This window comes from Piliocolobus tephrosceles, chromosome 3, assembly GCF_002776525.5.
Source record: "Piliocolobus tephrosceles isolate RC106 chromosome 3, ASM277652v3, whole genome shotgun sequence".
Classification (NCBI taxonomy): Eukaryota; Metazoa; Chordata; class Mammalia; order Primates; family Cercopithecidae; genus Piliocolobus; species Piliocolobus tephrosceles.
Window position 1 is genome coordinate 92125242 of NC_045436.1, and position 15341 is coordinate 92140582.

The window sequence follows — 15341 nt, forward strand, 5'->3', positions numbered from 1 at the left end:
CTTTTAGCAACCCCCTCTCTCCTTTGCCAATTTTTTAAGAAAAAAAAATAGAAAAAAATTTTAATATTTCTCAAGTTGAACAAAACCCTTTCCAAGATTTACATTAGGAGAAATCATTATTCTGTTTGAGCATGAGATTTTTCTGGCCCTAAATATTACTTAACACATTGTTTGGGTTCAATAACAATAATACATGAATCCCTTAATATTAAATTTATAACTTAGAAACATATTCATCAGCCTCAAAGACAAGAAACAGAGGTGAAAGTCTTCCGAAATAGTCAAAATGTGACAGTATGCACACATTAAAGTATATACACTTCACTCATAGAAAGCCTTTACCATGAGACTAGACACTGTAAGCAATTCAAACAAGCTGGGTGATCTGGCTGTAAATCCACATCAGATAGGAAGCTAAAATCCTAGAAAGAATCAATAGTAGATAACCTTGTATTAAGGTGAGTATATTGGTTTTCTATCTGCTGCTATGACAAATTACTGTGATTTCGTGGCTTATGACCAACACAAATTTATCATCATAAAGTTTTGTAGGTTAACAAGTCAAATATATCTCACTGGACCAAAATCAGGGTGTCTACAAGACTTTGTTCCTCTCTGGATCTTTCTTTGTCTTTTCTGGCTTCCAGATGTCCAATGCACACTTTCCAGCTTCAAGAGACTGTCCATATTCCTTGGCTCATGACCTCCTTCTTTCCAGCGACAGCAGGTCAAGTCCGTCTCACACCTCATCACTCTGACATCCTGATCTGCCTCTCTTCCACTTTTAAGGATCTGGTGATCAATTGGGCACACCAAGATAATCCAGCATAATCTATTTTAATTCCATCTGCAGCATTCATTCCCCTTTGCCATGTAACAGCACAGTTACAAGTTGTGGAGACTAGCACATGAACTCTGGACATCTTTGGGTAGGCCATTACTCTGGGCATCACAGGGAATAAGCAGGAAAACTAGACACACAAACTCAAGCAGTCATTCAGGCCACTTTGTACAGGGACAAATATTTCACTCTACTGGAACAGTCCCAGGGCTGGGGAGTCAGGGTTAGGGTGCTGGACATCACATACTATTGCCCGGGAATAGACTGATGATCTGAATCAAGATGAGGTTTAAAGCCTCTTTTGGTAAGAGGCTCGAGGGTTCACAAAAGCATTTTTAAAAGGCTGTTACAAAAACATGGACCTCTCACTACAGGAAATTTCATTTACCTGGAAAATTGTACAGCGAGCCTCACTACCTGGCAATGCTACAATTTAACTTAACTGAACGGTTACCTCATCTACTTAACATTCACTAGCTACCTTAGTTAAGATAAGTTGAATAAGTATCTTAAATAAAAAAATATTATTTAAGAACTGAAAAAGACTTTTTTGAAGTTAACACTAGGAATATTTAGCGTTAATTATAAACATTCACATATATTTATCTATGTAAAGTAGCCCAGGAACAGTTCTTTCCCTTATTTAGAAAAAAATTCAAAGAAAATGGTTAATTAAACTTTGACTTTATGTACATGGATACTATTAAAAAGATGAATTCGTGAAATTTTAAAATTGTGTATAACACATAAAAGTCAAACTTCTAATTTGATAAGTAAATAATCCTAAACTTAACACAGTGGTTCTTTAAAATGTTTAAATATTTGTCCTAGATGCTGAATATAGACAAAGAGAACTGTCATCTTCGGAGTAAACATACTATAATTCTGTAAAAAGAAATCATAGAAAAGCAAGGTAGTATTTCTCAAATAAGTCCTCCTATACTAAAACCACAGTGACGCACAGACACTAGCCTAGAACATATTCCAGTACTGCAAGTACTGACATGCTGCAAACACCAGTAACAACCTGTTTGGAGCCTTGACCTCAAAAACAAATGGCTGCTGTGAAATGATGTGACCAAACCAAGAGATGGTTCCTTACAAAAACAAAGCAAAACACAAGATGAAAATCAAGCAGCAGAAGAAAACAATATAACCTTATTTTGAGAACACTACTTCATCTCAAAGGATACTTTTTGCATATTAATCCTCACAGACAAGCACTTAAAATAATTTTGTGTAGATCCAGGAATACAACAGGTGACTAAGTTAATGACTAACACAATTTACAGGCTTCAAAATGATAACACTGAATTCCAAATTTCATAGCATAACAGATGACTATAATATACAACCCTAATAAACTCTTAATAAGTAGTGTCTATACAGTATCTACAGAGCTTTTCATTCTTCATATTTCTCCTCTTAGACTTTCTGTGTTCATGACTCATTTTCATCCATTTCTGCTGGAGAACTGCTTTGGGAGGAGCAGAGCGAGTAAGTGCCATACTCGGGTATGGGCCTGTGCGGTGGCCAGTCGTTTTCTTGCAACAGTGATCTTGGAGATAAAATAAATTGAGTCTCAAAAAATTCCAATGACTCGCCATCTTCCTTCTCCATCAGAAACTGATACTCTCCGAATCTGACCATGCACCTGTACGGCAGGTCCATTTTATTTAGGTAGCCCAGCTCTCTACTGTCCACGATCAGACTGGTCTTTTTACTCATATTTTTTATTTCAAAGGAGAGAACTGAGCTGTTGAATTTTTTAAACAGCTGCAGAGAAAACTGAACTCGGGAAACCTGTTTGTCCTGAAAAGTATAATGACAGATGTTGGAATTTCGGCCAAATTTCACCACTTCACTGGAAGGGAGTTTCTCTCTGTTAAAAAACCTTATTGACTGAAATATTCCACACTGCAACTGGCCCGGATGGTAAACCGTCATCTGGAGACAAGTTATTGTCTCTTCTGTGTCAGCATCTTCAAAACTGGTCATGATGTGCACAAGGCCCACCTGCAATAATTAAATTACCATGTTAGTTTCTGCTTATGTTTGAGGCATTCAGAGCTTTGATTCTAACGTTTTGATGAACATCAACTGATAGGCAATTTATTTGGACTAAGAAAACGATACATAGACAACACTTTCAGTGAACTAGTAGATATGTGAAAAGTTATACCAAGCCCTATAAAATTGCTACACTAGCTTTTCCTATCTTTTTCATTTCTAGTTTGACCATAAGACCACACATAAAAGGCAGACAATAACAAGAATGATTTTTGATAATAAAATGAGTTGAGGGAAGCATAAAGAAACCTCAGTTCCTCTTTCACCTAAATAGAGTCACTTGAGCCCAGAGAAAATATGACAGGTGTACTTTAAAAAGAAAATCAGGAAATAAAAAATCCCTTTGGTTTGAATACCTTCAGAGGATATATACATAAAGAAAACTTACCGTTTATTAATTGGATTATAATTAAATATATTATGAATTATGAAACCTGGTTAAATAAACTTAATAGTTATAAACAAATAATTGCAACATTTATCCTTTATATCCTCACTTTGATTTCTAACAGGTAAATGATTAAAAATAGTAAATGCTTTAAATGGTTATTTTATTCTATAATTTCAAATTTCAGACATTACTTTTAAGAATATAAGTCTCCATTAACTGGTTCTAATTATCACAGCCTACACTGGTATCAGAATTAATTATTTTTGTCAGTGGTACTCAATGACTGGATGGACAAACTGTCATTAACTACAAATAGCACAATCTAACTGTTGTTAACCACATCCCTTGAGAGCCGATGGCCCGAGGTGCCCTCCACCTACACTTCACTTCATATATCTTTGATAATTAGTACAGTACTTAAAAGCAGTATAACAGGACAGCAGAAATAGCTACTAAAAGTTTTGTGAAGTTACTTCAACACAGAATAGCCATTTTAAAACCAATTTAATTTTTTAAAAGTACATGCACATGATTTTAAAATTCAAACACTAACAACGGATTTAAAAAACAAGTATTTCTCCCCCACCTGAACTCTTTTGTCTTTCTCTCCTAGAGTACAACCACTGTAAAAGCTACTTTTATCCTTACAGAAATTTTCTTTACACAACCAGCATAACTATGTGTGTACACTCTCACACACAAACACACATACAAGCACATTTCTCCACAGAGAAAAAAGTTTCTTACACAAATAGAAACATGCTATATTTAGTTCTGAACCTTTCTTTGTTCTTCTCCTTTTTTTTTTTTTTTTTTTTTTGAGACAGGTCTCTGTCGCCCAGGCTGGAGTGCAATGGCATGATCTCAGCTCACTGCAAACTCCACCTCCCGGGTTAAAGCAATTCTCCTGCCTCAGCCTCCCAGGTAACTGGGATTACAGAAATGCACCACCACACCCGGCTAATTTTTGTATTTTTAGTAGAGACAGAGTTTCACCATGTTGGCCAAGCTGCTCTCAAACTCCTGAGCTCAGGTGATTCATGATTCACCCGCCTCACCCTCCCAAAAGTGCTGGGATTACAGGCATGAGCCACTGTGCCTGACCGATTTTTCAATTAATAATACATATGGGTGATAATTTTCCCATATCTACACGTACAAATATACCTCATTCTTTACCAGCTGCACAGAATTCTGTAACTGTAGCACGGCGATAAGTTACGCTGGTACACAGAGAGATGCTGAGTGCCCCCTGCATTCCTTGGATGATTCTCAGTTGCTGCGGCTACCGGGCACTGTCTGCTTATACTGATTTGGGGTTTGGAGATCATCAGTCTTAAGTAAGATTGATTTGTTGTTTTATTGTTTTTTTGTTTGCCATCTATGTTAGATGTTGGCATCAAAATTATGCTGGTTTGAAATATAAAAAACAAAAACCAGAATATTTTCCTTCCCTTTCTACCTTGCGGGCATTTACTTTTTTTTTTTTTTTTTTTTTTGGAGACAGCGTCTTGCTGTCACTGGAGTGCAGTGGCGTGATCTTGGCTCACTGCAACCTCTGCCTCCCAGATTCAAGTAATTCTCCTGCCTCAACCTCCCGAGTAGGTGGGACTGCAAGTGTGCGCCACCACTCCCAGCTAATTTTTCATATTTTAGCAGAGATGGGGTTTCACCGTGATGCCCAGGCTGCTCTCGAACTCCTGAGCTTAGGCAATCCAGCCACCTCTGTCTCTCAAAGTGCTAGGATTACAGGCATGAGCCACCATTCTCAGCCCTGCTATTTACTTTTAAAATACAATCTTTCCTTCTGTTTTGCAAAGTTTTGTTGCTGGAAATCAAACTCTCAATTTATTAAGTTATCCAACAAATGACATAGGTAAGCAATATTTATTTTCTATTGATTTGAAAACGCATCTTCAATTTTATTTTCATAATATATTTTTGAACATTATTGCATCATATTGCTCTACCCAAGCAGGCCACAGATGTCCAGCTATAAGCAGAAAAACTGAGAAAAATCCTCAAAATCCCGTGCCAGGGGTGGTAAAACTCACTATGAAACCAAAGTCAGCAAGAATTAACACACAATGGGTAGAACTGGTTAATCCATCTTACACTGTGATTTGAAGACACTGTAATTATGATAATAAAGTCTCATTATTCAGGAAGCAGAGAGCATAAAAGAATAATTATAAGTTATGGAATGATGCATTAGCAGTCGACAAGAAAAGCATTTGCTATTAACAAGAGCCTGAAAAGAAGCGTCAGAAATCTGTAAGTGATCTCCAGCTTTATTTACAATATGCTGCCATCGATCTAGTTCATTCTTGGACTTCAGGCAATAAGAATTGCAAAAGGAGAACTGGATTAAAAACCATGGTGTATTCTGGATCTAAATAGGCTTTTGGTAATATCCAAATTTTGTTTTCGTATGCTCTACATAAGCTATTACTTTATAATTCAGTCTTCTGAGCAAATCCACCACAAGAAATCTTACCCCATATAGGTTCTTATACTCAGTCCCCAGGGCAGATACATTATCCACTGTTAGGGAGAAAAAATGGCATTCTGGTTTATATATACATCAGTGGCTATGAGTGTCTTGGTATCAATTGGTATCCAGTATCAATTCTCTGGATTTGATGAATCTCTGGGTTCACAATTGTGACTCCCTCCAACAAACACGGAGGCAGACTGCATTAGTGTCAAATATTTGCTACCCCATCCTTGCAGGCCTATCCCTACCAGTTCTGCCCCTTTAAAATGATGATCCACTTCATTAACAACCATGTCAATGAAACATGAATGGAAGAGAAGCAGAAACTTACTTCCAACCAGAAGCTTAAAAGCCACTGTGTAGTTCCACCTTCCCACTTTCTTTTGTCAAAACATCAGCAGTTCCCACAAGGAGCAGCTCAGTCTGGGTCCCAGAGGAAAGAGCCAAAGACAGATACATAAAGGACAGGTAATATTAGCAAAAAAATCAACCCTTCTTCCAATAAGCCACTGAAATTTTTGAGGTCATTTGTTACTGCACCATATCAGACCCTGAGCTGATGGATGCATTCACCTATCTTATGAAGGTGTAAAACCACGGCAAACCCTGACAGTGATATGGTTTGGCTGTGTCCCCACCCCAATCTCATCTTGAATTATAGCTCCCATGATTCCCACATGTTGGGGAAGGTACCTGATGGGAGGTAATTGAATCATGGGGGTGGTCTTTCCCATGCTGTTCTTGTGATAAGTCTCACGAGATCTGATGGTTTTATAAGGGGGAGTTGCCCTGCACAAGCCCTCTCTTTGCCTGCTGCCATCCATGTAAGACATGACTTGCTCTTCCTTGCCTTCTGCCATGATTGTGAGACCTCCCCAGCCATGTGGAACTGTGAGTCCATTAAATCTCTTTCCTGTATAAATTACCCAGTCTCAGGTGTGTCTTTATTAGCAGTGTGAGAACAAACTATTACAGACAGGAATAAGGGCTATTACTTATTTCATGCCTTTCATATGCCAGGCAGACTGCTAAGTCCCTGACACACTGTGACCAAGTACATCCATTTTTCTAAGTCATAGTTTAATTTTTTTTATTATTTTCTCTTTTCTGCTTCCCCCTGTGCCCTGCTTCCTACTTAGACCTTCAGAAATGCAAATGTAACCTTTCACTTCTCCTGACCAGACATTCCCTACAGGGCAAGTATATCTAACCATGTGCTCCAAGACGACCTTGACTTTGATCTCTCCTGGATAGTTGGCAGTCAATTTGCAGACCAAAGCATGTCCCCACAGAACTCTCACTTCCAGGGGTTGGCCTCTGAACTCACACCTACTAGGAGGGCATGGTGAGAGTGTGCCTGGCTGGCCACTTATATAACTTATATTTCTGCCCAGGAAGGTGCCAACTCAACTGTCTGGTAAAGCACCAGGGAAGTAGAGGACCCCCTGCTCTGGCTCACTTCCCACCCTACTTTATAAAAGCGCCCACTTTCTGCTGCAAAAGTGAAACAGCACATTCCGGGTGTGGATAAAGGCAGGACGTTTTGTGCCCCCTTCCCCAAGCTAGCTTAGGAATTCAGTGTTTTTTGTATCAGACCACACTCTTGTTAATTGGACTCTGCATGCAGCGGGCCACTAACCTGCTTTTTGGTGACAACAGGTCATCTCATCTTCAAAATAACCCTGTGAATCACTGCTTCACTGATGAGGGAGCTGAATCTCAGAGGGTTTAAAAACCAGCCCAGATCACAAATCCAATGTCAAAGACAGAACTCAAACTCTAATGCATCCTCTCGTAACCATTACAAACACTGCCTGCCCGATTACCAGTTACTTCACAAACCTTAGCAGTTAACCTGTAGAGAAACGGGCCATAAAGGTGTGTGGGCTACAACCAGCAAGGTACCAAATAAGAATCTAATACTGGGGAGGAAAATATGCCATTAGTACGACCTCATAGGAGGAGCAGGCTCTGAAGCACCAGGTTACTGTGAATATCAGTTATCCTTAAGCCTGGGTGTATAATATTAGCATGGACCTAGTACTCATCGGTAATTGTGGCAGGTTGTTTAGAGACCATGTTGATCTCTGACTTCAAGGAACTTAGAAACGAATCTATTTGTTTATCTCCAAAACCACAAGGTCTCTCTACAAAGTGGCCTGAACACTCTGACATTTCAGAGTGGTCAGCAGAAAAACAGGAAAAGACAGAAGCTGACAACTAAAATAATACACTTAAAATTGTTAGATGTTTAAAAATCACTGGTGCACATTTGCTCAAAACAGCATTTTGAAATCTGTTAGTCATAAGTTATCAAAGAAACAGGGGAACAATGATTTTATATAGTGATAACAATGGTTACCTCTGGAGACAAAAACTGGGGGCCCGAGATAGGAAGGAGACTTACTCTCCACTGCACACTCTATGCCTTTGGAATTTTATACCATGTGCACTTCAATATCTATTCAAACACTTAACAAATATTTTCTTTACAACATCACCAACCCTCTGATGTTTATGGAATTGACAGTGGTTGGAGACTAGCAAAGTATCATTAAAGGGGTAAACTGTGATATCTAACATGGAAAAGTTGTAAAACACTGATTAATATCTGACAAACAGTAATATCTGTGTTAACAAAGGAAATACAATAAATATAGAAATAAAAATAAGCACTGCCATTGGAAACTGTCTCTGAAAGCTGAATACAGAAGGCATGGATGCTGCATTCTTAAGTGTCCAGCTCTTCTGTGCTGGACATCAGGATGTATATATACACTTACCTGGGAGGCTTAGAGTGGGGAAGAGAAGGCTTAGATCAAGGGCAAGGCTTCTGACTCCTCTTTGGGGAAAGAAGAATGGATACGTGTAGAGTTATTATGTGCAAAAACAGTACCTCCACCTCTGCTACCCTCCTTGCAACACACACACAGGCACACACACATACCCACACACACCCCCGCCAAGGTCCTGCAAAGTCAGTGAAGAGATGTACTACCCTCACCTTGCCACCTTGCCGAAGGGTGTTCGGCCTTAAAATGTCATAAACAAAAAGATATATAGAAATATTTTCGCTAAAAGGACCCAGGTGTCTAAGCGGTTTAACAGAAAGCTTGGCGCCCCTGGGTGGTCATGCATGCCAACAAGATATCTCATGCTTTAAGAAGTCTGTTTTTTAAAAGAGGATTGACTATACTAATGGGGTCTGCTCTGGATGGTGAAAATTTTTACATTCATTTCCCCCCAGCCCCCTCTCCTCCCCAGTTCCCCCTGAATATATTCTCAAGAAAGAGTATGTCTTTGGGTGTTTGCAAGCAGGAAGTTTCAAGGCTTTTCTCCCTAACGAACAACGAACAATGAACACTGAGCACACAGGAGGGGAACAGAAACTTGGAAGCAGAACAAAGGACCAAGTTATCCTCCTGCCTCCTAACCCTGCTCAACAGGATCACCCTGAAGTGTGGCTCTGAAGACATGTGTGAACTCTGCCACAGCTGTTTGGCAGAATTAATACTAAAGCCACAGGTCTTGCTTGCAAAAACAAAGAATCAAAAAAAAAAAAAAAAATGTGAAAACCAAACACAGCAGGAGGCAACACTTAAGAAAGCTCCGTGTCTTTCAGACATAACACTTTCTTTCTCCCACTCTACTTAATTGGCCTGACCCGGGGTACAGTCCCACTTCCTGGTGGCTGCGGACATCCGCAGTGAGGCTCAGTCTGTGGATTTTGGCTTCAGAGGATTTGGGAAATTCCACCTTTCAATCTGAAATCTGGGGAAAGTCCCAGAAAAACGGATTACTATATTTATCTCATGAACCAGACTGAAACAAGAACTCAGGTCTAGGATCAAGGACCTCGGCACTCCAAGGAGCCCAGGGCCCCTCAGAAAGGTCTCGCTCGGCCACCGACAGCGTGGGGCCGTGGCAGTTGGCAAGGGGGGGCGTCACGCACAACTGCTCTGGAGCCACACTGCATAAATGGCATTCGTTTTTGTTTTCTGATTAGAAAAACGTTGCAAAGAACACTAAAGTACAGAGAAAAAAACACCCCCATCTCCAATGTTTCCTCATTTATATAAATATTCTCATATTTTATAAAACAGGGAGGTGCCGTCTATAATTTTTGCAGGCTTTCCTTAGCATATGGTGAGCGTGTGCCAGGTGAGCCGGAGCGGCGGGGGATGACTTCCAATCCGAAACCCCGAAAATCTCCTGGACAAAGCTGCTGTCTCTGCGGGATAAACCGAAAAGGGCCAGTCCCCACCTCACCCCTAGCCCACCGCCCCGCAAGTACCTGGGGCTGGGGAGTGCGTGAACTCTCCTGAGTTGTTCGGCTCGGCCGGCTCAGAGCGAGGGGAATCGAGGAGACTGGGCGCAGGCTGGGGGAGGGCGCCCGGCCGCTGCTCCTCCGCGCGGGCAGGTGTGAGCCCGGGGACGCGGGGAACCGAGCCAGGGACCACGGACCGCGAGCCGCCGATCCTCCTGCGCGCGCGGCCTCCCCTCCCACTGGCTGGCAGAGCACGTCCTCTCGCGCGCCCGGGGCCTTTGTAAAGCCCGCCCCGAAGGCGCGGAGGTTTTCAGGCTACGCCGCCCCACTCGCGCTCCCGCCCCTTCCTTCCTCGGGAGGTGAACCGGCCGCCGGCGCCTTTCTTCCGAAGCACCCAGCTCCCTGGCCGCCTCTCTGAGTTCTCTGGCAGGGTTTGGTGCACGGTGCACCGACCCGGACCCCGCCTTCCCAAACGAGTGGCCTCTCCGGAGAGCCCAATTGGCGAGCTAGAGAAAAGAAGGGAACTGGATCATTTCAGCATTAAGGGGGACTTTTCCCCAAAATGAATGTTGCCCCAGGGCGGGGGCAGGCGGGGAGTTTAACTAATCTTTCGGTGACTCCAAGGATACCAAGCAAGCCAGTGCATGGCATGGACGAGCTCCTCTAATCATCGCAGCCCCCCTTACACATGAGTAAACTGAGGCTCAGAGAATGGTGGAGTGTGGCGAGAAGTGGAATTTTTTTTTTATTTTATTTTTTTATTTTTTGAGACGAGTCTCACTCTGTCGCCCATGCTGGAGTGCAGGGGCGTGATCTCGGCTCACTGCAACCTCTGCCTCCCGCAGAGGCGGGATTTGAACTTGCTCCAGGTTGCCCTCGCCTTACACCCAGCAGAGCAGTCCAGTTGCTCTCTCCTGCCGCTTCCACCGGAACGGACATCCAGAGTCCACAAGTAAAAGCTGGTACATGATGAAATGGGAAACACCTCTCAGGAGTCCTTTGTAGCTTAGAATAAGGTGATGCTACTTTTCTGCCTCAGTGAAAAGGTTTGGAATGACCTAAGTGTGAAGAACCTAAGGAGAGTAGGTGTCAAGAGAGGATAGACCCGGGCGCAGTGGCTCACACCTGTAATCCCAGCACAAGGCCAGGAGTTCGAGACCAGTCTGGCCAACATGACGAAACTCCATCTCTACTAAAAATACAAAAATTAGCCAGGCTTGGTGGTGGGTGCCTGTAATCCCAACTACTTGAGAGGCTGAGGCAGGAGAATGGCTTGAATTGGGGAGGCAGAGGTTGCAGTGATCCTGAGATGGCGCTGTTGCAGTGAGCCCAAGATGGCGCCACTGCACTCCAGTCTGGGCAACAGAGTGAGACTCTGTTTAAAAAAGCGAGATTTCCACAGACTGGGGTGGGGACCACGGGAGGTGGTTTCAGGATGATTCAAGCCCATTTCATTTATTGTGCACTTTATTTCTATTATATTGCATTGTAATATATAATGAGATAATTATACAACTCACCATAATGTAGAATCAGTGGAAGTCCTGAGCTTGTTTTCATGCAACTAGGCGCACATATTTGGGGGTGATGGGAGACACTGACGATCATCAGGCATTAGGTTCTCATAAGAAGCCTGCAACCTAGATCCCTCCCATGTGCAGGGTTCCTGCTCCTATAAGAATCTAAGGCCCCAGTGATCTGACAAGAAACAGAGCTCAGGCAGTAACACAGGTGATAGTTAACAGCTGTAAATACAGATAAAGCTTCGCTTGCTGGCCCAGAGCTCACCTCCTGCTTTGCCACTGGGTTCCTAACAGTCCATGGACCACTGCTGGTTCAAGGCACAGAGGTTGGGGGCCCTTGCTGTAGAAGGAGAAAGAAGACTGAGGATAGATAGAGGAAGGAGGACAAAACTTGACCTGGCTGAGATCATAGTGGCCTACTTCTTCGCATGGGAAACCAAATTCTGATGATGGAAATGAGTGGAAGCCCCTTGTCTGTGTTCTGTCCTTGAGTTCAGGAGAGTTGCTTGTTTGTGGATCTGTTTCACTGGCAATAAAATGACATTGATGTCTGCCTGATGAAGAGGTTCTATGGGGGCGGTTAAGTTTTGAACTGTGTCAGGAGCTAGGTATAATCAAGTACAGTGACTGTGGGGAAAGAAGGGTGCATTTACAAGTGAGGCAGATTCCCGTAAGGGCTGCAATTTTGTTAATCATCAACATTTATTATTTCTTCTCCGGAAGAGACAGTCAGGATACCTTCTCTCAGCAGGTGAACATGAGAGCAGGTGGAAGATAAGACATACTATCTGATTATGTCAGTGAACTCATACAGTAGAACAGTATTATCAGAATTGGAGTTTCCAATCTCTAATTTGAAAACTGACAAAAGGCCCAGAAAATTTCTAAAAGCTTGAATAAAGCCAGAGCCCAAAAGAAATGTGACTATTTATTGCTGTACTTTCAATTTATTAAGTTTTCTGAAAATCACCAAGGGACATTTGCAAAAGAAACAATTTTAAGCCACTCATATCTAAATTAGGCAAAGTAATTTGTAATATGGGCTTTATTATTGCTTCTGTTTGTATAAAACCATTAAAAATGATTATTTTTTAATGAAGAGATTATTTTACAGTTTTACTACAGGTTTTACTTGTTTTATTTTTATTCAACATCGAAGTTTAAACAAATAGAGCAATAATAGCTCTTCTAGAAAAACATGAACATCATTCTTTGATAATGAAAGTGTCTTTACTGTTAAAGAAACACAGTAGGAATTTTAATTATGCAATGAAAGGTACTAGACGTTTCAGGAAGGGGTGTATACAAATATCCTCATCTCAGGCTATTATTTCTCTTAAAACAAGCAAATTACTAAAGTCTGAAAGTACTTCGGCCGAAGTTACATCAGACTGAGGAAATGTAAGGCTTCCAGTGTGTGCCACCATTACAAATATGCTGATGAGAACATAGCAGCTGGAAATCCCCTTTGAGGCCCTCTTGCTGCGGTTTTTCTTTTTGAGAAGAAAAACCAAAAAACAAAAGTATTTTTGTTTCAATGTGATTGTGTCATTTTGATAAATTCATTATCTGATCCTGACATAGCCTTAAAGTGTGAAACTTTCTCTTGCACGCAGAACTGCTCATGGTCTGCCAACATCTTTTAAATTAGACAGATGCAGTTAAACTCTCCTGTGAATTCAACAGGATTTTAAACTTGGTTAACCTCACTTGCTACAACCAAATGCCCTGAGTAGTGTTGGGGTTATAGGAAGTAACATAAATGCTTTCAGGAAAAAATTACAAGCAACCCTTCAGGGAAATGACTATCCTAAAAGTTGGGCTAGGATTGTATTCAAAATAGAAAAAAACAGTAGGCATGTGTTATTGATACAGAAAGGAGGGATTTACTGTTTTAATTACCAATGACCCATCGTTTAATTTGAAAATAACATAAAATGCCCATAATCCATTATATTTCTATCCAGCTTTGAACAATTTGAAATTTCTAAATTGTATTAATGTTTAAAAAAAAAAAGTAAAGATATATCTTGGCTCTCCTATTCAACTGATGGCATGCCATCACTTCCTCTTATCATCGTCCCTCATCCCCATGACATGGGTCAATATGATTTCTAATTAAGTTACTTGGTTGTTTGGAAATACAAAGTTTTTCCATGGCAAGAATCTTAAGAGTTTTAGATAATTTTGCTAGCCCATAATTAAGATGATGTACATAAACGCCTACTGTGTGTTATTTAAAATAAAAAATAAAAGCAGCTAATTTGTGGTAATACAATCACACCATGTAAAAAAAAAAAAAAAAAGAGGTGCATGTTTGTGTTACTTGCTGCTGAATGAATTATATGACCTTGCTTTCTATCCAAGGCGTTCTAAGCACCTGAGACCCATGCTTGTCTCACTCTCCTGTCCAGCCCTGACGTTCAAATTCTGTGCAGTTCAGCTCAAGTGTGTCTCGCTGGCTCATGGTGGATGCTCTCTGCTAACATGTGAAAACGTTTAGAATCACCTGAGATAGCTGACCTAAATCGTTTTCCTCTAGTTCCTAAATGAGGGACAGGCGGCAGCCCAAATCTCTTCCTCTTCCCTGTTCTTGAAATCAAGTAACCACAATTAAAATGAACAAGTTAAAGCCGAGCCTGGTGGCTCACGCCTGTAATCCCAGCACTTTGGGAGGCCAAGGCAGGCAGACCACTTGAGGCCAGGAGTTTCAGACCAGTCGGGCCAACCTGGTGAAACCCTGTCTCTACTAAAATGCAAAAATCAGCCATAAGTGGTGGCATGTGCCTGTAGTCCCAGCTACTCGGAAAGCTGAGACATGAGAATTGCTTGAACATGGGAGGTGGAGGTTGCAGTGAGCAGAGATCATGCCACTGCACTCCAGCCTGGGCAACAGAGTGAGGCTCTGTCTGAAAAAAAAAAAAAAAGAATAAATAAACAAAACGAATAATTTAAATATATGTGTGAAGGATGCACTACTAAAGGAAACACAGAGTGCAGAACAAAAATGCTAGCATTTGTGGAAAAACATAAATATGTGAACTATCCAAGGAGATAGAATGGATAATGTTGGTTAATTCTGAGGAGAACATGGCTGACAGAGGACAGAAGGCTGGAGTCAGGCAGAGTTCTCACTGTGTCCTTTTTCCAACAGTTTGGCTTTTTGTAATTATCTTCATGTGCTACAGTTACACACACACACACAACTTTTTAAAGAAGAGTCAAGTAAGAGAAATTCCCCAAGAGACAAGTCTCAAGGCTTTAAAGCCTCAATATTTTTCATATGATGAAGGTTTACAACAAAATTCAGGCTCTCAAGAGAACAGCCAGATGGTGAGGAGAAAAGTGGATCTCCTAAAGACAAGGCCCCTGGAGGATGCAGGGCGAGGAATGAGTCAGCCTGTTTGGGCCATCATTTCTGTCCCACCCTGGAGGCAGTTGTGGGAAAGGTGCTGTGGGAGGCAGAATTCCAAAATGGCTCCCTAGGTCTTCACCACCTGGTACATACAGTCTGTATAATCTCCTCTTGAAAAGAGTCAGAACCTATAAATATGTTGTAATATCACTATCATGATTAGATTTATAATCAGTTATCTTTGAGTTAACAAAATGGGAGATGATCCAGCTGGGCTGGGCCTAATCAGGTGAGTTTTTGGTTTTGTTTTTGTTTTTTTCTGTTTTTGAGCCAGGGTCTCATTCTGTCGTCCGGGCTGGAGTACAGTGGTGCGATCTCGGTTCACTACAACCTTCAC

The 15341-nt window shown here is 41.4% G+C and overlaps 1 protein-coding gene across 4 annotated transcripts; it reads right to left on the reverse strand.

Moving 5' to 3' along the window:
- Positions 1-451: 451 nt before the first annotated feature.
- Positions 452-10351, reverse strand: TIFA (TRAF interacting protein with forkhead associated domain). Of its 4 annotated transcripts, XM_023219946.1 has the most exons (4): positions 10094-10349; positions 8583-8641; positions 6131-6222; positions 514-2857 (listed from the first exon to the last, which is right to left on the reverse strand). In XM_023219946.1, exon 4 carries the CDS (start codon positions 2837-2839, stop codon positions 2282-2284), a length of 558 nt encoding a protein of 185 aa, XP_023075714.1. In that variant the 5' UTR covers positions 2840-2857; positions 6131-6222; positions 8583-8641; positions 10094-10349; the 3' UTR covers positions 514-2281. The 4 variants fall into 4 exon arrangements, with proteins under 4 accessions (XP_023075715.1, XP_023075714.1, XP_023075717.1 ...); XM_023219949.1 differs by lacking the exon at positions 6131-6222; XM_023219948.1 differs by lacking the exons at positions 8583-8641; positions 10094-10349 and adding an exon at positions 7439-8562.
- Between the last annotated feature and the right edge of the window lie 4990 nt (positions 10352-15341).

Excerpts from the sequence above, each read along its gene's own strand:
- TIFA (XM_023219947.2), bottom strand. The coding sequence starts at position 2,839 with ATGACCAGTTTTGAAGATGCTGACACAGAAGAGACAATAACTTGTCTC.